The following is a 26,408-nucleotide window of genomic DNA, read 5'->3' as shown; positions in this document are numbered from 1 at the left end:
TCACACAGCTGACAATTGGCAGAGCCGGGATTTGAACCCATGACCTCTGACTCCAAAGCCCGTGCTCTTTTCCACTGAGCCACGCTGCTTCTCTAACACAATAATAATAATAAAATGGAAAGATAGCGATAACTAAAGCCGGCCAGAATGCAGATTCAAACTTCTGTTTTGTTTTGCTTCCAATCTCCAAAACTAAACCCGTGTAAACAAGTACTACTGCAGAAACCAAAATATTACATAAAGATTTTTCTTAGATTGGCTGGCAGCCTTGAGGGCTCTGTTGCATTATTCAAATGAACCGTGTGGGGAAATCATTCGAGGCTTCAAATCCGACAATATTGTGGAGAAGGATAAAAGGACATTTTGGGAAACTTTTCCACTTTTTTGGCCATACAAATCTAAAATAACCAGTTGAAGTACAAGTTCCTCAACTTTGTCATCCATGCATCTGCCTGGCCGAGTGAGAAGCAGTATGGCCTAGTAGATAGAGCACGGGCATGGGAATCGGAAAGACCTGGGTTCTAATTCTGGCTCTGCCTGTTGTGTGACCTTGGGCAAGTCACTTCACTTCTCTGGGCCTCAGTCACCTCATCTGTAAAATGGGGATTAAGACCGCGAGCCCCAGGTAGGACAGGGGCTGTGTCCAACCTCCTTAACTCGTATCTACCCCAGCACTTAGAACGGTGCCTGGCAAATAGTAAGTACTCAATAAATAACATATTAAAGAAATGAAAGTAAAGATATTTTCTGGAAAGGAAAAATGGACTTGAGGGATCAGAGTACTCTTTAAAGACCTTCCTCTTTTAAAAATCATATTTTCAGAAAACTGAGATTTTTACAATTATTGATAATAACAGATCTTCACAGTGCCCATATTTACACTGTCCCTGCCCTAATAAACAACAGACTAAGGAGGTGAACTAAAGTTTACACAGAGTAGCTTATTGCCCCCCAAAATCAATGACTAGTTGCAGGTCTTGCCAGAGTAGTGTTTCCACTCTCTGTGAATTTTGGCATATCCCAATGACTAGGTTAAGGAAGAAAGCAAATGTCGGATAAAAGTCCACTGTACAATTTCAAAAGTAATGATGGCATGCATTTATTATCAAAATAAGGAGTGACATGTTTATGCAATACTGGGAACTTTCTTCAGGCTAGAAGTTAATTTTGTCATAAAATTTAGTTGGAATAGAAACCAGCAGATATCTGGAAAAACTCTCATGCACATTTTAAGAACAAGTAATGTATTGGCAATGTCACCCTTCAGAAACTTTTCTCAAAAAATCACTTTTACAACGCTCGTTTCTTTGCTTTAAAAGCAAATATTCAGGGACTTTTTTTACCTACAACACAAGCCAACTCTTTCAGATCATGACATTGTCATCCCTGCCTAAATTCAAGGCCTGACATTCCAACCAGATTGGTTACATGTCAGTACTTTTCTCTGACAGGGCTAGATCAATCAATCAATCGTATTTATTGAGCGCTTACTGTGTGCAGAGCACTGTACTAAGCTAGAATTGCTAGGTGAGATCAACCGCTTTTATTTAAACAAACCTATACTCAAAAATGTCTATGTGCTGTCTGTACTCAAAAATGTTCCCAGTGATATGTACCCTACTGCAATCTTTAAATCTTTTAGATGAGAAGGCACAACCAGAAAATATGTCAGCCTCTCTTATTCAATGTGTGATAATAATAAATAATAATGGCGATATTTATTAAGCGCATACTTTGAGACAAGCACCGTAGTAAGCGCCGGGGTAGATCATCAATCGTATTTATTGAGCGCTTACTATGTGCACAGCACTGTACTAAGCGCTTATGGAAGAATCAAGTTGGACCCAGGGCTCTTCTCCAATCAGGCTCACGGTTTAAGTAGGAGGGATAGCAGGCATTGAATCCCCGTTTGGCAATTGAGGAAACTGAGGCATAAAGAAGTGAAGTGACTTACCCAGGGTCACGCAGCAGGCAAGTGGCCGAGATTAGACTCCAGATCCTCCAACTTCCAATCCTATGTTCTTTTCACTAAGCCATGTTGCTTCCCTCAGTGTGCCCGCAGATTGAAGTAGACTAGTTGATAAAATAGAGAACCTACACCATTTACAAACCCCACGGCAGTGATTTATAATAATAATAATGGTACTTGTTAAGCGCTTACTATGTGCTAAGCACTGTTCTAAACGCTGGGGTCGATACCAGGTAATCAGGTTGTCCCATGTAGGGCTCACAATCTTAATCCCCATTTTACAGATGAGGCAACTGAGGCACAGAGAAGTTAGGTGACTTACCCAAGGTCAAACAGCAGACAAGTGGCAGAGCCGGGATTAGAACCCATGTCCTCTGACTCCCAAGACGGGCTCTTTCCATAAAGCCACGCTGCTTCTTTACGCTAGTAGTCTTTGGAAAGTGTATGTTGCATATGAAATAGACATATATGGAATCATATATCCACCTGACCAGTTTAATCAGGTAAACACCGTTGGATTTAATTCTCTTCACTCAACTACTTGGGGATTCGCTGATCTACAAAATACTCTTATCTATTAACAAGGTCCTCCTGCAGAAGCAGCAGGAACTCATCAACAGAAGAGGAAAAAACCTGGTCAAATGGAAAGACAAATGGGCCCGGGAGTCCAAGGCCCTGGGTTCTAATCCCAGATCTGCCACTTCTCTGTGCCTCAGTGACCTCATCTCTAAAATGGGGATTAAGACTGTGAGCCCCATGTGGGACATGGACTGTGTCCAACCTCATTAGCCTGTATCGAACCCGGCACTTAGTGACACGCAGTGACTGGAACATAGTAAGCACTTAACAGATGGCATAAAAAGAAATGATCACAGAACCATGCTAAAACTAAGACTCATCATTCATTCATTCATTCAATCGTGTTTATTGAGCGCTTACTGTGCGCAGAGCACTGTACTAAGCGCTTGGGAAGTACAATTTGGCAACATATAGAGACGGCCCCCACCCAACCACGGGCTCACAGTGTAGAAGGGGGAGACAGACAACCAAACGAAACATGTGGACAGGTGTCAGGTCGTCAGAATAAATAGAAGTAAAGCTAGATGCACCTCATTAACAAAATAAATAGAATAGTAAACATGTATGAGTAAAATAGTGCAATGAATCTGTACGAACATATATACAGGTGCTGTGGGGAGGGGAAGGAGGTAGGGTGGGATGAGGAGGGGGAGAGGAAGGAGGGGGCTCAATGTACAAGCGCTTAGTACAGTGCTCTGCACACAGTAAGCGCTCAATAAACATGATTGAATGAATGAATGAATGATGAGTCAGTTTTAGCATGGTTCTGTGATTTCTTGGAGCCACTCTGGGCTTCAAGGCTGTCCATCACCTCGCCCCCTCCTACCTCACCTCCCTTCTCTCCTTCTCCAGCCCAGTGCGCACCCTCCGCTCCTCTGCCGCTAATCTCCTCACCGTTAGGCCTCGTTCTCGCCTGTCCCGCCGTCGACCCCTGGCCCACGTCCTCCCCCGGGCCTGGAATGCCCCCAATCCCTCTGCCCATCCGCCAAGCTAGCTCTCTTCCTCCCTTCAAGGCCCTACTGAGAGCTCACCTCCTCCAGGAGGCTTTCCCAGACTGAGCCCCTTCCTTCCTCTCCCCCTCGTCCCCCTCTCCATGCCCCCCATCTTACCTCCTTCCCTTCCCCACAGCACCTGTATATATGTTTGTACATATTTATTACTCTATTTATTTTACTTGTACATACCTATTCTATTTTGTTAATATGTTTGGTTTTGTTCTCTGTCTCCCCCTTCTAGACTGTGAGCCCACTGTTGGGTAGGGACTGTCTCTATATGTTGCCAACTTGTACTTCCCAAGCGCTTAGCTCTGCACACAGTAAGCGCTCAATAAATTTGATCGATTGGTTGATTGATTGAATGAATGTGGGAAGGCATTCTCCCAAAGCACTACAGAATATTAAAATCCATGGTATCATGCTGCTCTCTTGTGGTAGACACATATCATTTCCCTGTCGGGCATACATACAGCTAAAGCCACAAAACCTGGCTCTGCTCAAAACAAAAAAGTCATGAATTCCATTGGTCTCAACCCTCGAAACAAATTTTCAGCTATGTACTGGGCTAACTTACTAATATGCAAATTCCTCAGAAGTGGCAAAAATGCCTATCCCAGACTTACATGCTTTCTTTCTTCTCTTCTTGCAGCTGGAGCAGCAGCGTGGCTCAGTCGAAAGAGCCCGGGCTTCGGCGTCAGAGGTCATGGGCTCAAATCCCGGCTCCACCAATTGTCAGCTGTGTGACTTTGGGCAAGTCACTTCTCTGGGCCTCAGTTACCTCATCTGTAAAATGGGGATTAAGACTGTGAGCCCCCTGTGGGACAACCTGATCACCTTGTAACCTCTCCAGCGCTTAGAACAGTGCTTTGCACATAGTAAGCACTTAACAAATGCCAACATCATCATTATTATTATTATCAGATACACTTCTTGGGAGAAAAAAATTGAGAAAAAAAACCCAATAACACAATCACAATACATATCCTACTCCAAAAAACATTCAGCCTTTCCAAAACAGTGAAGGAAATATATATATCTATATCTATATATATATATATATCTCATTATATATATATATTATATTATATATATATATATATAATATATATATTTCCTTCACTGTTTTGGAAAGGCTGAATATATATATATATCATCATCATCAATCGTATTTATTGAGCGCTTACTATGCGCAGAGCACTGTACTAAGCGCTTGGGAAGTACAAATTGGCAACATATAGAGACAGTCCCTACCCAACAGTGGGCTCACAGTCTAAAAGGGGGAGACAGAGAACAAAACCAAACATACTAACAAAATAAAACAAATAGAATAGATATGTACAAATAAAATAAATAAATAAATAGAGTAAAAAAATATGTACAAACATATATACATATATACAGGTGCTGTGGGGAAGGGAAGGAGGTAGGATGGGGGGATGGAGAGGGGGACGAGGGGGAGAGGAAGGAAGGGGCTCAGTCTGGGAAGGCCTCCTGGAGGAGGTGAGCTCTCAGCAGGGCCTTGAAGGGAAGAAGAGAGCTAGCTTGGCGGATGGGCAGAGGGAGGGCATTCCAGGCCCGGGGGATGACGTGGGCCGGGGCTCGATGGCGGGACAGGACATATATATAACATATATATGTTTTTTATATATATATAATATATATATTATATATATTATATATATATAACATTATATATATTATATCATTATATATATCATTATTATTATTATCAGATACACTTCTTGGGAGAAAAAAATTGAGAAAAAAAACCCAATAACACAATCACAATACATATCCTACTCCAAAAAACATTCAGCCATTCCAAAACAGTGAAGGAAATATATATATATATTTGTGTGTCATGAGCCCCTGGCTCATACCTACTGAGAGCTCACCTCCTCCAGGCCTTCCCAGATGAGCCCCCTCCTTCCTCTCCCCTTCCCCATCTCCCCCGCCCTACCTCCTTCCCCTTCCCACCGCACCTGTATATATGTTTGTACAGATCTATTACTCTATTTATTTTACTTGTACATATTTACTATTCTATTTATTTTATTTTGTTAATATGTTTTGTTTTGTTGCCTGTCTCCCCCTTCTAGTCTGTGAGCCCGTTGTTGGGTAGGGACCGTCTCTATATGTTGCCAACGTGTACTTCCCAAGCGCTTAGTACAGTACTCTGCACACAGTAAGTGCTCAATAAATACGATTGAATGAATGAATGAATGGATGAATATCAACCAGGGCTTTCCTGGACCGGGGGAGCCTCAGTGACACGTAGTAGTAAAACCACACCACCGACGACCAAGGTGACTGGAAAGTTTTTTACTGAATTGTGGGACAACCTGATCACCTTGTAACATCCCCAGCGCTTAGAACAGTGCTTTGCACATAGTAAGCGCTTAATAAATGCCATTATTATTATTTTACTGACGTGCAAGGGAGTGACACGTACACACACTCACTCTCTCCACTCCACCAAGGGTCCAATACCAGTGTGCTGGTCATGGGAGCCCGTTCTGCCGATGCTTCTTCTTTCTGCTTCCAAGTGCTGCTCTCCTAAATGCTTTTTCTCTGTGTGCTTCTTCAATGCTTGCTTCTCTGCTTGCTCTGTTCCAGGTGCTGCTTCTTGCCTATATATATCTATATACTCATATAGATAGATATAGTATACGTAATAGGCAGTACTTCAACTGACATTAAACATATCCAGTGATGGAAGGCACATTTATGTTTATTAACAAAAGAACAAGCGGAAAAGCCAGGCAGAAGAACACAGCACAGACATATATACTTATTTACATAACAAGTGTAGATTTTGCTTGTGCGATCAGAAGGTTCTCTGCGAGATTTCTCCGTTTCAGATCTATAACTCTGTCAAAGTTGCACGTAATGAAAGCCAAGCACCATCACTACGATCTAATAACAGGTGCAAAGTCTCCTTTCTGAACCAAACAAAATAAATTAAGAAAAAACACCCTGAGTGCAATCACAATTTCTTTAGGATACTCTGTAGAAGAAACTAAAATCACTACCCTCTTATTGTCAGAATGGAATACGGGAATAGACTCGATTACAATCAAATTAAATTCTCCTACTTATTCAAACTGTTTCCATATCATAGGCAAGTCTCCGCTTTTACTGATGGCTTTCAGATCAACCATTTCGAGACTATGAAATTTAATTCTGAATGCTTTCCTACAGTGAAAAAAAAACCAGGATCCATTAAAAAATAACATTACAGAAAAAAACCCACACCCACGACCCATCCGAAAAGCTCGACGGTTGGGAAATCAGAATCTGGAGAGGTAGGTAGTTTTCAGTCTTCACGGTACTTCACCAATACAATCCATCCCAGTGTATAAAGTTCTTTTAGCTTCTGAAACGAGAGGACCTGCAAGCCGGAGTTCAACAGACGCAGTGAAATGGCATCGCCGCTCTCTTCATTTTCACAGGCTTTTCACCCGATTCCTGAATGTTATGCTGCTGATCCTCCTGGGAGACAATGTCCATTTGGCTTCAGGGCGGTATATCTGAACTGAAATCGATCATTACCGAAAACGCATTAGGATGCACCCCAACATTAAAGCAGGGAAAAGACTGTTTAATTAAACCCTTGTGGGTTCTCTTCGCTTTACAACTCTCTGAAATTGGGAAAAGAGATCAGCACAGCAAAAAACCTGTGCATACACAATACTAACGGCTTTTTTTTTCAAAGCCCTTGGGCAATCTATGGTTTGTCAGCCACATCTGGCGTCTCTTGGAACCAGGTGTGACTCATGAGCATTCAATCGTATTTATTGAGAAGCAGCGTGGCTCAGTGGAAAGAGCCCGGGCTTGGGAGTCAGAGGTCATGGGTTCTAATCCCAGCTCCGCCAACTGGCAGCTGTGTGACTTTGGGCAAGTCACTTCAATTGTATTTATTGAGCGCTTACCGTGTGCAGAGCACCGTACTAAGTGCTTGGGAAGTCCAAGTTGGCAACATATAGAGGCGGTCCCTACCCAACAGTGGGCTCACAGTCTAGAAGGGGGAGACAGATAACAAAACTAAACATATAAACCAAATAAAATAAATAGAATAAATATGTACAAGTAAAATAAATAGAGTAATAAATATGTACAAACATATATACATATATACAGGTGCTGTGGGGAGGGGAAGGAGGTAAGGCGGGGGAGACGGGGTGGGGAGTAGGGGGAGAGGAAGGAGGGGGCTCACTTCTCTGTGCCTCAGTTCCCTCATCTGTAAAATGGGGATGAAGACTGTGACCCCCCCCCGTGGGACAACCTGATCACCTTGTAACCTCCCCAGTGCTTAGAACAGTGCTGTGCACATAGTAAGCGCTTAATAAATGCTGTCATTATTGGAGAAGCAGCATGGCTCAGTGGAAACAGCACGGGCTTTGGAGTCAGAGGTCATGGGTTCAAATTTCTGCTCCGCCAACTGTCAGCTGTGTGACTTTGGGCAAGTCACTTAACTTCTCTGTGCCTCAGTTACCTCATCTGTAAAATGGGGATTAAAACTGGGAGGCCCCCCGTGGGACATTCATTCATTCATTCAATCATATTTATTGAGCGTTTACTGAGTGCAGAGCACTGTACTAAGCGCTTGGGAAGTCCAAGTTGGCAACATATAGGGACGGTCCCTATCCAACAGTGGGCTCACAGTCTAGAAGGGGGAGACAGAGAACAAAACATATTAAGAAAATAAAATATGTAGAATAAAAATGTACAAGTAAAATAAATAAACAGAGTAATGAATACGGACAACGGACAACCGGATCACCTTGTAGCCTCCTCAGTGCTTAGAACAGTGCTTTGCACATAGTAAGCGCTTAACAAATACTATCATTATTATTATTATTGAGCACTTACTGTGTGCAGAGCACTGTACTAAATGCGTGGGAGAGCAAATGGACACATTCCCTACCCACAAAGCAGAAGGGGCTTCCCCGTGGACTCCACGTAGGGAGGGTGACGTGAGAAGCTGACCTTTCCCACCCCCCACCGCCATCCCTCCTTTCACGACGCCCACCCACAGCCATCAGCAGAAAGCAGCCATGGCAAGAGAAGCAGCATGGTTTAGTGGAAAGAGCACGGGCTTAAGAGTCAGAGGACATGGGTTCTAATCAATCAACCAATCAATCGTATTTATTGAGCGCTTACTGTGTGCAGAGCACTGTACTAAGCGCTTGGGAAGTACAAGTTGGCAACATATAGAGACGGTCCCTACCCAACAGTGGGCTCACAGTCTAGAAGGGGGAGACAGAAAACAAAACCAAACATATTAACAAAATAAAATAAATAGAATAGATATGTACAAGTAAAATAAATAGAGTAATGAATACGTACAAACATATAGACATATATACAGGTGCTGTGGGGAAGGGAAGGAGGTAAGACAGAGGGATGGAGAGGGGGACGAGGGGGAGAGGAAAGAAGGGGCTCAGTCTGGGAAGGCCTCCTGGAGGAGGTGAGCTCTCAGTAGGGCCTTGAAGGGAGGAAGAGAGCGAGCTTGGCGGATGGGCAGAGGGAGGGCATTCCAGGCCCGGGGGATGACGTGGGCCGGGGGTCGACGGCGGGACAGGCGAGAACGAGGTACGGTGAGGAGATTAGCGGCGGAGGAGCGGAGGGTGAGGGCTGGGCTGGAGAAGGAGAGAAGGGAGGTGAGGTAGGAGGGGGCGAGGGGATGGACAGCCTTGAAGCCCAGGGTGAGGAGTTTCTGCCTGATGCGCAGATTGATTGGTAGCCACTGGAGATTTTTGAGGAGGGGAGTAACATGCCCAGAGCGTTTCTGGACAACCCCGGCTCCACCACTTGTCTGCTGTGTGACTTTGGGCAAGCCACTGAACTTCTCTGGGCCTCAGTGACCTCATCTGTAAAATGGGGATTAAGACTGTGAGCCCCCCGTGGGACCACCTGTTTACCTTGTAACTACCACAGCGCTTAGAACAGTGCTTGGCACATAGTAAGCGCTTAACAAATGCCATCATTATTTTTCTAGACTGTGAGCCCGTTGTTGGGTAGGGATTGTCTCTATCTGTTGCCGAATTGTGCTTTCCAAGCAGTTGGTACAGCGCTCTGCACACAGTCAGCGCTCAATAAATACGATTGACTGACTGAACCAAGGTGGGCCAGCCAAGCTGAGCAGGAAGGGAAGCCACTCATTTATTCTCCCATACGTGCCACGGGAATTAAGACACCCTCATGGCTGACACCACAGGGTGGGCTATATGCTGGACAGGGAACAAGTTCAGCTCCTGTGGTGAGCACCAGGAGCCTTTTAGACTGTGAGCCCACTGTTGGGTAGGGACTGTCTCTATATGTTGCCAACTTGTACTTCCCAAGCGCTTAGTACAGTGCTCTGCACACAGTAAGCGCTCAATAAATACGATTGATGATGATGACGTAGTGGGTGTGTCACATCTGGGAAGAGCTGAATTATCTGGTCAGGGCGGGGAGGAGGGGGGTAGCTTGAACAACCAGATATTAAATTCCTCCACATTCACTCTCTCTCTGCCTCCTGCTTGATGATGATGCCATTGGAAAGCACTTACTATGTGTCAAGCACTGGGATAGATACAAGATAATCAGGTTGGACATAGTTCCTGTCCCACATAGGGCTCACGGTCTTAATCCCCATTTTACAGATGAGGTAACTGAGGCCCGGGAAGTGCCCAAGGTCACACAGCCAGGCCTTCCTACTCCCAGGTCCGGGCTCTGTCCGTTAGGCCACGCTGCTTCCCTTAATGGCAGTTGGGAACCACGTTTGGCCTAATCAAATCTTCTCCCCCTCCTTCCCCTTCATCCAGCTTCTCAATTAATCAGTGGTAGTTACCGAGCGGTCACTGTGTGTGGAGCCCTGTAACTAAACACTTGGGGAGAGTACAATATAACAGAATTTCATTAGCACAAGCGTCTCTTCCTTCTGCTCATCCAGATGTTATGTTTCTTCCCAAATCAGCCCCAGAGTGGGCCCGGGGAAAGTGGAGATGGATGGAAACGATGCCCAGCTGGGGGAGGGATGAGATTTCATCCCTCCCAGAGCCGAGAGACAAGGAGCCTGGGAGAGGTAATGGGGTGGAGGGCAAAGGGGAGTCCAATATGGAGCATTAGAAGCAGTGTGGCCTAGTGGAAAGGGCACAGGCCTGGGAATCAGAAGGACCTGAGTTCTAATCCCGACCCTGCCACTTGTCTGCTGGGTGTCCTTGGGCAAATCACTTCACTTCTTTGGGCCTCAGTTACCTCATCTGTAAATTGGGGATTACGACTGAGCTTCATACTGAGAGCTCATCTCCTCCAGGAGGCCTTTCCAGACTGAGCCCCTTCCTTCCTCTCTCCCTCGCCCCCCTCTCCACTGCCCCCACCTTACCTCCTTCCCTTCCCCACAGCACCTGTATATATGTATATATGTTTGTACATTTTTATTACTCTATTTTATTTATTTTACTTGTACATATCTATTCTATTTATTTTATTTTGTTAGTATGTTTGGTTTTGTTCTCTGTCTCCCCCTTCTAGACTGTGAGCCCACTGTTGGGTAGGGACTGTCTCTATATGTTGCCAGCTTGTACTTCCCAAGCGCTTAGTACAGTGGTCTGCACACAGTAAGCGCTCAATAAATACGATTGATTGATTGATTGACCTGGACTGTGTCCAATCTGCTTGTTTTATATCTACAACAGCACTCAGATACTGGGCCTAGCACATAGTAAACGCTTAGCCAATACCATCCCCGCCCCACCGGACAAAGAAAAAGAGTGGGGACCACGGCCCAAGGAGCTCAGCAAGTCAGAGAGAATGGCAACATGGGATGCTTTTTCCATATTATGCGCACAAACTGCTCAAATATTTCATTTTTTTTTTGACTCTTCAGCACAAAAAGATGCCTTATCACTGACAGGCTATCGAATGTAAGCTTTCCTGACCTTTGGAGTTTCCGGGCTAGAAAACGGGGAAGATTCCCAGGATCTGTTTTCTTTGTCAAAGGAATCATCGTCTTGAAATGCAAACTTCTGCTTAAGCGCCTGAGAAATTAGAGACACTGGATCCCACTGGGAGCTCCTTCTTCTCTTATTAGTCACTGGTCTACCTCCAGGTGACCTACAAAAGAATTTAAGTGCCAATATTTGAAACATACCCAAATGGAATGATTAAAAAACACAATAACTTTATGACACTTCAATCTCATTACAACCCAATTTGCTTGTATCCACCCCAGAGCTTAGAACTGTGCCGGAGACACAAAAGTACTTAACAAATACCACAATTCTTCTTCTTCTTCTTTTATTATTATTACTGACTATGTTGTAAGTCAGTGCAATAAGCAGCAGAGGAGGGAAGGCAAAGTGCTCCAAATTATTAATTTAAAGAATTAGAGAAGCAGCGTGGCTCAATGGAAAGAGCACGGGCTTTGGAGTCAGAGGTCACGGGTTCTCTCTCTCTTCCTCTCTTCCTAGCTCTCTTCCTCCCTTCAAGGCCCTACTGAGAGCTCACCTCCTCCAGAAGGCCTTCCCAGACTGAGCCCCTTCCTTCCTCTCCGCCTCGTCCCCCCTCCATCCCCCCCATCTTACCTCCTTCCCTTCCCCACTGCACCTGTATATATGTATGTGTTTGTACATATTTGTTACTCTATTTATTGATTGATTTTACTTGTACATATCTATTCTATTTATTTTATTTTGTTAGTATGTTTGGTTTTGTTCTCTGTCTCCCCCTTTTAGACTGTGAGCCAGTTGGGTAGGGACTGTCTCTAGATGTTGCCAACTTGTACTTCCCAAGCGCTTAGTACAGTGCTCTGCACACAGTAAGCGCTCAATAAATACGATTGATGATGATGATGCTGGGTTCAAATCCCAGATCCGCCACGTGTCTGCTGTGTGACCTTGGGCAAGGCACTTAACTTCTCTGAGCCTCAGTTACCTCATCTGTAAAACGAGGATGAAGACTGTGAGCCCCACGTGGGACAACCTGATCACCTTGTATCCGCCCAGCACTTAGAACAGTGCTTTGCATATAGTAAGCGCTTAACAAATGCCATTATTATTATTATTATTTTGTCTACTGACCACTCTTTCTTATTCTCTTCTGCAGGCTCCTTCTCTGCCTTCCACTCTCTAACTGTGGGAGTCCCTCCAGGCTCAGTTCTGGGTCCCCTTCTATTCTTCATCTCCACCCCACTCCCTTGGAGAACTCATTCACCCCCATGGCTTCAACTATTATCTCTATGCAGATGGTTCTTCAATCTACCTCTCCAGGTTCTTATCTCTCTCTCCTCTGCAGTCTCGGATTTCCTCCTGCCTTCAGGACGTCTCTACTTGGATGCTCCACTGACATCTCCAACTCAACCTGTCCCAAACCGAATTCCTCATCTTCCCACCAAACTCTGTCCTCCCCCATCCTTTTATCACTGTAGACGGCCCCCTCATCCTCCCTGTCTCACAAGCCCATAACCATGGCATTATCCTTGACTCAGCTCCCATTCAACCCTCCCATTCAGCCTGTCATGAAATCCTGCCCGTTCTACCTTCGCAATATTTCTAGAATCCACCCTTCCTCTCCAAACTGCTACATGCTGAGCCCAACATTTATCATTTCCCACCTACTGCATCAGCATCTTTCCTCACTGATCTCCCTGCTTCTTTTCTCTCCCCTCAGCTGCCCAGATCATTTTTCTTAAAAACCTTTCGGTCCGTATTTCCACACTCCTCAAAAATTTCCAATAATAATAATAATGATTATTTTAGACTGTGAGCCCACTGTTGGGTAGGGACTGTCTCTATATGTTGCCAACTTGTACTTCCCAAGCGCTTAGTACAGTGCTCTGCACACAGTAAGTGCTCAATAAATACGATTGATGGATTGATTGATTAATGATGGCATTTGTTAAGCACTTACTATGTGCAAAGCACTGTTCTAAGCACTGGGGAGGTTATAAGGTGATCAGGTTGTCCCACGTGGGGCTCAGTTTTAATCCCCATTTCTTACAGACGAGGTAACAGGCCCAGAGAAGTGAAGTGACTTGCCCAAAGTCACACAGCTGACAGTTGGTGGAGCCAGGATTTGAACACATGACCTCTGACTCCAAAGCCCGTGCTCTTTCCACTGAGCCACGCTGCTGTTTCTCTATCCACAAGAGTAATAATAATTTAAAAATTTTGGCATTTGTTAAGCACTTACTATGTACAAAGCAGTGTTCTAAGCGCTGGGGAGGATAATCAATCAATCGTCTTTATTGAGCGCTTACTGTGTGCACAGCACTGTACTAAACGCTTGGGAAGTAAAGTTGGCAACATTAGTTGGCAAGTTGGATACACGGTGATCAGGGGCTCACAATCTTAATCCCCATTTTACAGACGAGGAAACTGAGGCCCAGAGAAGTGAAGCGGCTTGCCCCAAGTCACACAGCTGATAAGTGGCGGAGCCGGGATTAGAACCCATGACCTCTGACTCCCAAGCCCGGGCTCTTTCCACTGAGCCACGCTGCTTCTCTTGAAACAGGATCCTGTGCCAAACAGAATTCCTCATCTCCCCACCAAACTCTGTCCGCCCCCATCCTTTTATCACTGTAGACAGCACCACCATCCTCCCTGTCATTGGCTTTAAGGCACTCAACCAGCCCTCTCCCTACTACCATTCCTTGTTGATTTCCTACTATAATCCCATCCGCGATTTCCTACTATAATCCCATCCGCACACTCCACTCCTCTAACGCCAACTCACTCTCTCTATACCTTGATCTTGTCTAGTCCAGTGCCGAGCCTCCTCCTCCAGGAGGCCTTCCCAGACTGAGCCCCTTCCCTCCTCTCCCCCTCGCCCCCCTCTCCATCCCCCCATCTTACCTCCTTCCCTTCCCCACAGCACCTGTATATATGTATACATGGTTGTACATATTTATTACTCTATTTATTTATTTATTTATTTTACTTGTACATTTCTATCCTATTTATTTTATTTTGTTGGTATGTTTGGTTCTGTTCTCTGTCTCCCCCTTTTAGACTGTGAGCCCACTGTTGGGTAGGGACTGTCTCTATGTGTTGCCAATTTGTACTTCCCAAGCGCTTAGTACAGTGCTCTGCACATAGTAAGCGCCCAATAAATACGATTGATTGATTGATTGATTGAGCCCTTGCCCGCAACCTCCCTCCACGTATGACAGCCCACCACTCTCTCCACCTTCCATCCCTTCTTGGGAAGCAGCGTGGCTCGGCGGGAAGAGCCCGGGTTTTGGAGTCAGAGGTCATGGGTTCAAATCCCTGCTCCGCCACTTGTCAGCTGTGTGACTTTGGGCAAGTCACTTCACTTCTCTGGGCCTCAGTTCTCTCATCTGTAAAATGGGGACAATAATAATAATAATGGCATTTATTAAGCACTTACTAGGTGCAAAGCACTGTTCTAAGCGCTGGGGGGGGGATACAAGGTGATCAGGTTATCCCACGGGGGGCTAACAATCTTAATTCCCATTTTACAGATGAGGTGACTGAGGCACAGAGAAGTTAAGTGACTTGCCCAAAGTCACACAGCCGATAAGTGGTGGAGCCGGGATTCGAACCCACGACCTCTGACTCCCAAGCCCGTGCTCTTCCCACCGAGCCACGCTGCTTCTCCAAAGCACTGTTCTAAGCGCTGGGGAGGTTACAAGGTGATCAGGTTGTCCCACAGGGGGCTCACAGTTTTAATCCCCATTTTCCAGATGAGGGAACTGAGGCCCAGAGAAGTGAAGTGCCTTGCCCAAAGTCACACAGCTGACAGCTGGTGACCCGGGATTTGAACCCCTGACCTCTGACTCCAAAGCCCGGACTCTTTCCACTGAGCCACGCTGCTTCTCCAACTGTTTGGATTAAGACTGTGAGCCCCCCATGGGACAACCTGATCACCTTGTAACCTCCCCAGCGCTTAGAACAGTGCTTTGCACATAGTAAGCGCTTAATAAATGCCATAATTATTATTATTATTCTTATAAATCACACCTCTCCCAAGCTGTCTTCCCTGACTAACCCCTCATTTCCCCATCTGTCCTTCCCACTGTGCAATCAGCCGTGTACTCTTTGAACACTATGATACTCACCCGCCCCGCAGCACTTATGTACATGCCCTTATACTCCATAACTTCCCCTATCTGTAATGTATATGAATGTCTGTCTCCCATTTTAGAATGTAAGCTACTTGTGGGCAGGGATCATATCTGCCAAATCAATCATATTTATTGAGCGCTTACTGTGTGCAGAGCACTGTACTAAGCGCTTGGGAAGTACAAGTCGGCAACATATAGAGACAGTCCCTACCCAAGCTATTGTATCGTAGTAATAATGAGAAGAATGGCATTTATTAAGCGCTTACTATGTGCAAAGCACTGTTCTAAGCAGTGGGGAGGTTACAAGGTGATCAGGTTGTCCCACAGGGGGCTCACAGTCTTAATCCCCATTTGACAGATGAGGTAACTGAGGCACAGAGAAGTTGTGACTTGCCCAATCGTACTTTCCCAAGTGCTTAGTACAGTGCTCCGCACACAGTGAATGCTCAATAAATCCCAGTGATTGATTTGATTAAATTTTGTTTGTAGCGTTGTTAAGCCCTTTGCCGACTGGTACACAAAAACAAAAAAAATTCCATTTCTGGGCCAGATCAGTGGCCCTTCCGGTCAGTACTCTGTCCCCAACAGTGACACTAAGGAATTTAAGGAGAAACAAGGCAATGGTTGCTATCCTTATCATCCAACCCCCTGGCCAGGAAATGAGTCGGTATCAGTATCTATAAATTATTTCCTTATTATTAATATGCCCCCCCTCCAGACTTTAATCAATCAATCGTATTTATTGAGTGCTTACTGTGTGCAGAGCACTGTACTAAGCGCTTGGGAAGTGCAAGTCGGCAACACATAGAGACAGTCCCTACCCAACATCATCATCATCATCAATCGTATTTATTGAGCGCTTACTATGTGCAGAGCACTGTACTAAGCGCTTGGGAAGTACAAATTGGCATCACATAGAGATACCCAACAGCGGGCTCACAGTCTAGAAGGGGGAGACAGAGAACAAAACCAAACATACTAACAAAATAAAATAAATAGAATAGGTATGTACAAGATATATAAATAAATAGTAATAAATATGTACAAACATATATACAGGTGCTGTGGGGAAGGGAAGGAAGCTCACTTGGGCATGCAATGTGTCTTCCAGCTCTGTTATACTGAACTCTCCCAAGCGCTTACTACAGTGCCTGGATACTGTCAACGTCCTCCCTCTCTGTCATCTCTTTCTAAGTTTCCTTTCACCCCCATCCTGTCCATCAACCCACTCTCTTCTTGCCCTTCCCCATTTGGAGGTTTATGCTGCAATCTCTCTACAAAAGCACAATGTTTTGCTTCCCATCCCCAGCATTAGGCTTTAGACTCTAGAAACCCTACAATTAGAACACTACTGAAAGGCACACCGGATGAGTGCACTTGTGTAACATTGTTGCACACAAACATTCACTTCTCTGTAAGGTAATAATAATAATTATGGCATTTTTTAAGCGCTTACTATGTGCCGGGCATGGTTCTAAGCACTGGGGTAGTTACAAGGTAAGCAGGTTGTCCCACGTGGGGCTCACAGTCTTAATCTCCGTTTTACAAATGAGGCAACTGAGGCACAGAGAAGTGGCTTGCCCGAGGTCACACAGCAGATAATCAATCGTATTTATTGAGCACTTACTGTGTGCAGAGCACTGTACTAAGCGCTTGGGAAGTATAGTGGCGGAGCCGGGATTCGAACCCACGTCCTCTGACTCCCAAGCCTGTGCTCTTGACACTAAGCCATAATAGTTCTATTGTGCATTTGTCAAGCACTTACTACGTGCCAAACACCGTACTAAACGCTGGGGTAGATACAAGGTAATCAGGTTGGATACAATTCTTGTCCCACCTGGGGCTCACAGTCTTAATCCCCATTTTAAAGATGAAGACACTGAGGCACGGGGAAGTTAAGTGGCTTGTCCACTGACAAGTGGCAGAGCCAAGATTCTTTTCACATTGAAAGGTTCCCATTCGCGACTTCAACTGATACAATATTGGCCCTGTCACAGTACAAGTTCCATAAACAAAGCATAAAAATTAATGCACCAGCTTTTTACCCATCTTTCACAATATGAGAAGTATGTGAATAGACAAGCCGAGGAGCTAATATTTAACTTAAGTTCGTTTGAGCAGTGACACGGAAATGACCACCAGGAATAATGAGTAAATTGAGGATCGCAAAACCCAAGAGTAGCTTCTCTCTATCACCAGACTTACTGTTTATATTAGTCATGGTACTTACTGGGCACTTAGGGTGAATTACTATGCTAAACTCTGGGATAATAAGGTAAATGCAGTCCAGATACGGATAAAGTCATATTTTGTTTTGCTGAGACTTTCCCACCTGGGGTGGCAATATATTCGAGTTTCATATTCAGGATTCCAAGAAGGATCATGCTAAATATAAAGATAATCTTCACATGCCACTAACCACGCTTGGCACTATCATACTTCCATTTATTGTCAATTTATCCGTATCGTGACTCTCTGAACTTGTCTTGGTTCCTTCTGTTTTAGAGAAGCAAGGCTGTTCTTACCGCTCAACAGCCCGCAACTTGACTTTGTTCATATCCTTCAGAACATCCATCATGCTGGGAATTCCTCTGGCCTTCAAGTTTTCAGCAGGCTCGCTGGATGTTGAGTTGATCTTATTTGCGGCATGACGCTGTTTTCCAAGTTCAGTTGTTGAATTATTTGAGTCGTGGTTATTGGAGGCAGGCATTAATGAAGGAAGAGGGGGAGGAGGAGGAGGAGGAGGAGGTGGGACCACTGGAGCAGAAAACTGATCTGGAAAAATGGAGAGTGACGCAGAAGTTGATGAAAGTACTAGGGGCTCGCTACCAGGCATGAGATACATAGTCAAGAAACCTAAAAACCTTGTTGTGCTTAACACAAAGTCAATCAACAATAAATCAGCGGTATTTATTGAGCATTTTCTTTGTGCGGAGCGCTGTACGAGGAATTTGGGAGACTGCAATACAGTTGGTAGACAAGATCCCTGCACTCAAGGAGCTTACAGTCTAATGGACATTGGCGCCCATTCCATGGGAGTGGGGGGTTGGGAGCAGCAGGGGGAAGAGATGGTTCCGTGGCTCGGTGGAAAGAGCCCGGGCTTTGGAGTCAGAGGTCGTGAGTTCAAATCCACTTGTCAGCTGTGTGACTTTGGGCAAGTCACTTCACTTCTCTGCGCCTCAGTTCCCTCATCTGTAAAATGGGGGTGAACACTGTGAGCCCCCCGAGGGACAACCTGATAACCTTGTAACCTCCCCAGTGCTTAGAACAGTGCTTTGCACATAGTAAGCGCTTAATAAATGCTATTATTATTATTATTATTATTCCCATTGCCGAGTAGGACTCCCAGACTTGTTAATCCCTGGCAAGATTCTGAGAATTTCCAATCAGGATGGAAAAGACCCCAATGCTCACAATGCTCACAGATGGCACCTCTGATCTAATTGAAAAAACCCACAAAACAACATCGAAAAAACCCCTTCAACATAAAATTCTAAATTGAAATTTTTTTTAGCAGCAGCTGTATTCAAGACAACCAATATCAAATTATAGGAGTCCATAAGGGATCAGCACACCACATGCAGTCCCCTGGCCTAGAATAGGCCAGTTATAATAATGATAGCATTTATTAAGTGCTTACTATGTGCAAAGCACTGTTCTAAGCACTGGGGAGGTTACAAGGTGATTAAGTTGTCCCACGGGGGGCTCACAGTCTTAATCCCCATTTTCCAGATGAGGGAACTGAGGCGCAGAGAAGTGAAGTGACTTGCCCAAAGTCACACAGCTGACAAGTGGCAGAGCTGGGATTTGAACCCATGACCTCTGACTCCAAAGCCCGGGCTCTTTCCACTGAGCCACGCTGCTCCTCTGGTCTAACTAGGCTGAAAGTCTGTTTAGTAAGCAGAATCCAGTACTCATCACGTCTACTTTAAAGAACACAGAGATGTGAACAAAACCCAAAAAACACAAACAAAAAGTCACAGGGTGAGGAAAATTAACACTGACAATCTTTCCAAACTCAAAGAAATGGAAAAGAATGATTTCAAAAATTGAAAACATACAGTGTCTGTGGACCATTACAGCCCATAAAATCCTTGAAAGAGATTGTCTCCCCACTTGAATTTCAAGTTTTTCCTGGATTTTTTTTAAAAGACACAAAGTGCTTTTGCCCTAGAAAACACTTGTAACTATAAAGTATCTTCCCTATACATACTGTAATTACAGTATTGGCTTAGAATAGAAACCATGATATAATTTGATGTAAATTTAATTGTAAGGAAGAAAACAGGCCAGACACAAAAGATTTAAAAACCGTGTCAATATGGAGAAGCAGCGTGGCTCAGTGGAAAGAGCATAGGCTGGGAGTCAGAGGTCATGGGTTCAAATCCCGGCTCCGCCAATTGTCAGCTGTGTGACTTTTTGGGCAAGTCACTTCACTTCTCTGTGCCTCACTTACTTCATCTGTAAAATGGGGATTAAGATTGTGAGCCCCACATGGGACAACTTGATCGACTTGTATCCTCCCCAGCGCTTAGAATGGTGCTTTGCACATAGTAAGCTCTTAACAAATACCAAAATCATTATTAGTATTTTTATGCCATATTTACTCACTCCGCCACTGGTCTGCTTTGTGACTTTGGGCAAGTCACTTAACTTCCCTGTGCCTCAGTTCCCTCATTTGCAAGATGGGGATTCAGTAACTGCCTCCCTTCTATTTAGACTGTGAGCCCCATGTGGGACCTGATTACCTTGTATCTATTGAAGTGCATAGTACAGTGCCTGGCACAAAATAAGCGCTTAACAAATACCACAATTATTTATTATTATTATGTGGCATTTACCAAAGTTAGTACAACTTCTTGGTTCTTGCACTGCGACAATTGCGGCTATCTGGGACCGAAGAAGGGTTAGCTCATCTTCCAGGGCAGCTATTTTTTTGATTGCCGCTTCAGCTGCAGGAAGATCATTTTTCATTTGTTCTCTGCTTCTCGGAACAGGTGACAAGGAAACCATCGCTGAAGACACAGGGTGAAGAGCTGAAATTGCCTCCTCCTCTTCATCTGTCCACGCATCATTCCTAGCCAAGGGGGAAGAAAAGAAGGCAACTACAGTTACTCCGCTGAACTTTTTCCAATCATGGGAAAACAAAAACAAGAAAGGACTGGACTCAAACTGGTGTTTTTTTCTGCTCAGACAAAACAAGCTGCTGAAAAAAATCATGGTTCAGCTTAGATTAGGATCATATGCTGCATTTATCATACTAATAATATACATATATGTACACACAAGCACACACACATATTTATATAATATGCTTTCATTCATTCATTCATATTTATTGAGCGCTTTGTGTGCAGAGCACTGTACTAAGCGCTTTCACAAAGCTCTATGCATGCGAACCCAATCACAATTGTGAGCAATCATTTATTCTCTTCTACAGTTTCTCTAAATATTTATTTATTTTACTTGTACATATCTATTCTATTTATTTTATTTTGTTAATATGTTTTGTTTTGTCCTCTGTCTCCCCCTTCTAGACTGTGAGCCCACTGTTGGGTAGGGACCGTCTCTATGTGTTGCCAACTTGTACTTCCCAAGCGCTTAGTACAGCGCTCTGCACACAGTAAGTGCTCAATAAATTTGATTGATTCTAGAGTTTCTCTAAATATTTATTTATTTTACTTGTACATATCTATTCTATTTATTTTATTTTGTTAATATGTTTGGTTTTGTCCTCTGTCTCCCCCTTCTAGACTGCGAGCCCACTGTTGGGTAGGGACCGTCTCTATGTGTTGCCAACTTGTACTTCCCTAGCGCTTAGTACAGCGATCTGCACACAGCACTCAATAAATACGATTGATTGATTGATTGAACCCTTTAGAGGAATTAGTTACCAAACCTCAAATTGGCATTTATTCGCTGAATACCCCTTAAAAAGCCATCCTTTGTGTGAGGACAGTGATTCGGCCAATGGCCATTTTGGATTCCAAGTGTTTCCTAGGGGAAGATAAAGGGAGAGGAAAAAGTGTGCTTGCCAAATTTGAGAAGACAGAAGGAAACTTCAAGCTATTCTCGCAGATCTTCAAACTATGGTTGTGCCAGGAATGATCCTTCTTCCTTCCCACTGTACTGGGGAAGCTTAATATTTCCCAAAACACTTAAAAGTCTCCAAATAGCTCGGAGTTCTACCCCCAAACCAGTCTTTAAGACGACCCCCACCAACTTTAACACTGTTCTTAACATAAATCCTATCCCGAAAAGAACAGGACACTCAGAATTCCCAAGTGACGACAAAGGTAAGGGTTAGAGTTATGGCTGAACCTACCATGACTGGAAAGTAGAGAAGCAGTATGGCCTGGTGGAAAGAGCACAAGCCTGCGAGTCCGAGGACCCGGGTTCGAGTCCCAGATCTGCCAACTGCCTGCAATGTGACCTTGGGTAAACCATTTAACTTCTGTGTCTCAGTTTCCTCACTTGTAAAATGGCGATTAAATATTTATTCTCCCTCCTACTTAGATTGTGATCTCCATGTGGGACAAGGACTCTGCCCCACCTGATTAAATTATACCTACCCCAGCTCTCAGAACACTGCTTGACATATAGTAAGCACTAAATAAATGCCATAATTATGAATGATTATTATTGTTAACAATAAAAATAAAGAGTGGCTCCACACTAAAAAATCGCAGTAGTTCACCTCCCTGAAGTTTCTATCAGGTTCCCCAACACTAACCAAATTGACCTGCATTGAAGAGTACTCTTAAGTGTCGGAGTTTCAATGAACTACCATTCAAAGGATGGCTGACTCTCTAACCTACTTCTCAAATAAGTTAGATTTTAGAGTATCGTTGAAATTAATAAATGCTCGAAAAACTATTTTTTGCTATAGCACGTGGATGGGCCCTCCCAATTTAATTCAACTTTGAAGACCCCTATATAAAATTTGCCATCCCACAAAGTATTTTGCTGCCCTATCCTTCTAGAGCCAGCACAATATGTTCTACCTAGATAACAAAATATCTACGTGGCTAACAGACAAGCACCGGCGCCTCGACATTTAATCCACAAAGCACCATTCCCCCTCAAAATGTGTGATTTTGAGCTTTCCTTAAAGTTGCCTTTCCGCGGGCCTATTGTTCCCTCCCCAACTTCACACCCAGGCATCAAATGAGTTGTCCTTAAATATTCCAAAGCCCCTTGGTCATAGCATTGTCCCAGATGAGGTGGAAATTGACAGAAACTAACAAAATGATTAATTTTCCAATCCTGCCCATTTATAGAACAGAAGGTACAATGCGGAGCAATTTATATAGCAGGACTTGCCTAAATCTGATGTAAATCAGTTACCTAAATCTGATGGAAGGGGTTTTTCTCTCACGCTCCACCCACGGAATATCAGCAAAAGATGGAACTAGAGGCCTTGTAGCATCGCCACATTCATCGTAGTACGGGAAGTTCAGGTATGTAACCAGCTAAAGAGAAAAGATAGATCAAAATGCTAACCTTGAAAAATACTGTTCATGAGAATAAGAAATACTTATAGAATATGTATTTATAAGCAAAGGAAACTGGAAAACCGACGGGATTTGAGTGCTTCACTGTGTTCTGAGGACTGTACTAAGCACTTGTGAGTACACTACAGCACGTTCCCTACCCGCAAGGAGCTTACAGTCTGGAGGGGAAAACAGACATTAATATAAATGACAGAGCTGTACATAAGAGCTGTGGGGCTGAGGGTGGGGTGAATCAATCAAGTACTTAAATGGTACAGAGTCAAGTGCAGAGGTATCGAAGAAGGGAGAGGGCTCAGTTGGGGAAGGCCTTTTGGAGGAAGTGTGGTTTTAATTAGGCTTGGACGGAGATGTGACTGCTAGCTGTCAGATATGAAGCGGGAGGGAGGAAAATATGCTCATTTCAATTTCAGTGGCAAAGCACCAAACGACATTCTATTCACCTCAAAATTAGGTCTTGGGCAAGGATCTAAAGGAAGAATTTTTCCAATGCTGCGAACGATACTTCGAGTTGATCCACGGCTTTCATTTTGCCAAAATGGCCCAACCTATTATAAATGACGCAGAAACACATAAAATAAAGTTTCGGTAAACACATGACAATTTCGCAAATGGCAGTAAACATAAAAGGAGTAGGAAATGGATTCAAATTCCATCGGTCCGCTTTTTCGGTGGATCAACGAGGGCCCTGCATGGGCTAGGCTGGATTTTCCGGTTTGAGGTCTGTATTCCATGGGCCTGAAACCAAGCCTCCCTTCTCCTCCTGCTTCTTGTCCACTGCATGGACAAACGGCAAGAGAGAGGACAGTATGAAGATGTTTTCCGTAGCAAGTGAAACTGTCATGGTTCACTGAGGTTGAAACCAAACCAGACAACGTATACGTAAGACTTGGTTACGGCTCACCACAGGGAGAAGTGACCCCTGAACATTTCGGACATTTTTACATTTTAAAAGTTTCCGGATCAAGTGGGTTTCCCAAAATCCGGTCTGTGCATAGCTTGATGAGCTCCTGAAACTTGGCCAGGGGAACAGAGAAATTCTAGACGTCTGACTGAAAGCTAGAAGGCTGAAATGATTATATGGGAAACCATAAACAACTGGTTAATGTTCTATAGTTTGACCTGTTCTGTAGCTTTTACAAATTTCAGAGTACATGCCTAAATCATTTCCAGGTCACCTTAATGCTAAACAGACTTGAAAATTCAAAAGATACAGACAATTCCAGTTTGCCAAGCTTTATTAGCTCAAGCTTCTTCACAAAGGATGGAGGTCAAAGTCTGGTTCAGAGCGACCACAAACAGTGAAAAAGACAGATTTACTTACAACGGAGCAAGCCCGCTGGAGGTCAGCTCTTGAAAACAGACTCGTAGAGAGTTGGGTCACAATAATACGAAGGACGCTACGACCATTTCCATGAGCTTCCCATATCGGCGGAAGCTATTTTCCAGTCACCAAAAGAGAAGCACAGCGTGTTATTTGTCAAAAATTTTTAAACAAATACCACAAGGAAGAAATGATTACGGTTCGCTGTTCGAAAAAATGGCATATTTCGCGTTGAAAAGCTTAAGACTCTTTTCCCTATAAATTTGATAACGTATACAGTCATAATGTTCCTCAAAAATGCAGATGTATTATGAAGGCTGGCAGGAGGAGGGAGAATATATGTTCATTTCAATTTCAATGGTAAAGCACAAAACAACATACTATTCACCTCAAAATTAGGTCTTGGACAAGGATCTAAAGGAAGAATTTTTCCAATAATGCAAACAATACTTGGAGTTGATCCACACTTATATGGACGTATATGGAAGCGTAATAGGAAATTATTCGCCATGCCTTGTATTCTATCTACCCTAGCAATTGGCAAGCAGCAAGCACTTAAATACCACAATTATCAGCATTAGTAATAACAGTATCTATTAAGCGCTGGAAGAGAATTCATAGGTAGGAATTAGACACAGTCCCCATTCTTGGGGGGCTCCCCAACTTGTGCTTGATATACTATAGATCTGTCAGATCTGTCTATACTACAGTGATGTGTCCTTATCTAATGCTAAATTGAAATGGGCTTTAGTCATCTATTCAAGTCAATCAAAACACTTTAGAGGTGATAAAGAGAGAAGTTGAAGCCAAGGTAAACTTTGCAGAATTCTCTCAAAGGTAGGGAATGCTGTACGAAATACAAGCACTAAAGATTCAATAACCTAATCTTGAAAGCGCACTAAAGGAAAAACTTGTAAGCAGAATCCCTGCAGAGGTGATAGTTACAACTAATATTATCTTCTCCGTGTTTACCCAGGTTGCTTACTGCTAAATGCCTTTTTAGCAGTGATTTAAAGACTGCAAGGAAATAATCAGCATATAGAGGCCACATGTTCTACAGGAAAGAGCGACTAGACCCTTTCAGTAGACGACTGATATAACCAAGAAAATGAATACCAGTCCACAGAAAGAGAACCTGAAAGATTGAAGGATGTGTTCATATTAAATGAGAGGAGATAGGTCAGGCTGTGATCAGGTTTTAAAAACCAAATTACCATTCACACTCATGTCCAGGGTTTCATAAATATTAGCCTGACAATGGAATTGGCGAGGACAGAGACTAGTGAAACTTCTACAGATTCATTATGATTTCTTGAGCCTATCTCCAAGGCTGGATTAATTCAAATCTACATCTGTTCTGACTAAATAGCAATTTCAGCTAGGAATGGAAAGCAAAAAATTGTATACCTTTAAACGTTATTAAAACCAAATCCCAGATCAACTATACTCACTGAGGTAAATTGATACACCTACCTCTTCTATGTGCACACCAAAATATTCTAGTAGCTGTCTTAGGAGAGTCAACATGAGTGACATTTAGAGAGTAATAATGGGAAAACCCAGATCCAAAAACACATTAGCAGCCTCTTTGACATCAACAGGTTACCGACACTGCAAATGAAAAAGAACATTCTTTAGAATCGGTGGAACCTGTGAGAACATGCGCCGCAGCTTATACTAAAACAACTGAGGGAGTTAAAATTTCAAACTGAACCTGTGAGAACATGTGCTGCAGCTTATGCTAAAACAATTGAGGGGGTTAAAATTTCAATTTGAATTCTTCAAACGCTGGGAAGCAGTATTGATTATCAAGTAAAAGGTCATGGGTTCTAATCCTGACTCCGCCATTTGTCTACTGCGTGTAATCTTGGGCAAGTCACTTCACTTCTCTGCAGCTCAGTTACCTCATCTATAAAATGGGGATTGAGCTGTGAGCCCCACAGGGGACAGGGACTTTGTC

The 26,408-nt window shown here is 43.8% G+C and overlaps 1 protein-coding gene across 2 annotated transcripts; it reads right to left on the bottom strand.

The window, feature by feature from the left end:
• Positions 1–6,258: 6,258 nt before the first annotated feature.
• On the bottom strand, positions 6,259–26,053 carry MTFR2 (mitochondrial fission regulator 2). Of its 2 annotated transcripts, XM_038740216.1 has the most exons (8): positions 25,922–26,053; positions 24,449–24,562; positions 23,568–23,672; positions 22,961–23,085; positions 20,455–20,690; positions 18,139–18,388; positions 11,469–11,643; positions 6,259–7,078 (listed from the first exon to the last, which is right to left on the bottom strand). In XM_038740216.1, the coding sequence occupies exons 1-8, from the start codon at positions 25,982–25,984 to the stop codon at positions 7,019–7,021; spliced, it is 1,128 nt and encodes a 375-aa protein (XP_038596144.1). In that variant the 5' UTR covers positions 25,985–26,053; the 3' UTR covers positions 6,259–7,018. The 2 variants fall into 2 exon arrangements, with proteins under 2 accessions (XP_038596144.1, XP_038596153.1); XM_038740225.1 differs by lacking the exon at positions 23,568–23,672.
• Between the last annotated feature and the right edge of the window lie 355 nt (positions 26,054–26,408).

Source organism: Tachyglossus aculeatus, chromosome 2, assembly GCF_015852505.1.
Source record: "Tachyglossus aculeatus isolate mTacAcu1 chromosome 2, mTacAcu1.pri, whole genome shotgun sequence".
NCBI lineage: Eukaryota > Metazoa > Chordata > Mammalia > Monotremata > Tachyglossidae > Tachyglossus > Tachyglossus aculeatus.
Note: the sequence above shows the minus strand (reverse complement) of the source record. Positions and strands in the feature narration are given on the sequence as shown.

Coding starts and splice junctions, on each gene's coding strand:
- MTFR2 (XM_038740216.1), bottom strand. CDS start 25,984: ATGTCACTCATGTTGACTCTCCTAAGACAGCTACTAGAATATTTTGGT. Junction 23,673..24,448: donor TCCAGCGGGCTTGCTCCGTT/GTAAGTAAATCT, acceptor CATTTATAATAG/GTTGGGCCATTTTGGCAAAA. Junction 20,691..22,960: donor ACCCCTTCCATCAGATTTAG/GTAACTGATTTA, acceptor CCCCTTGGCTAG/GAATGATGCGTGGACAGATG.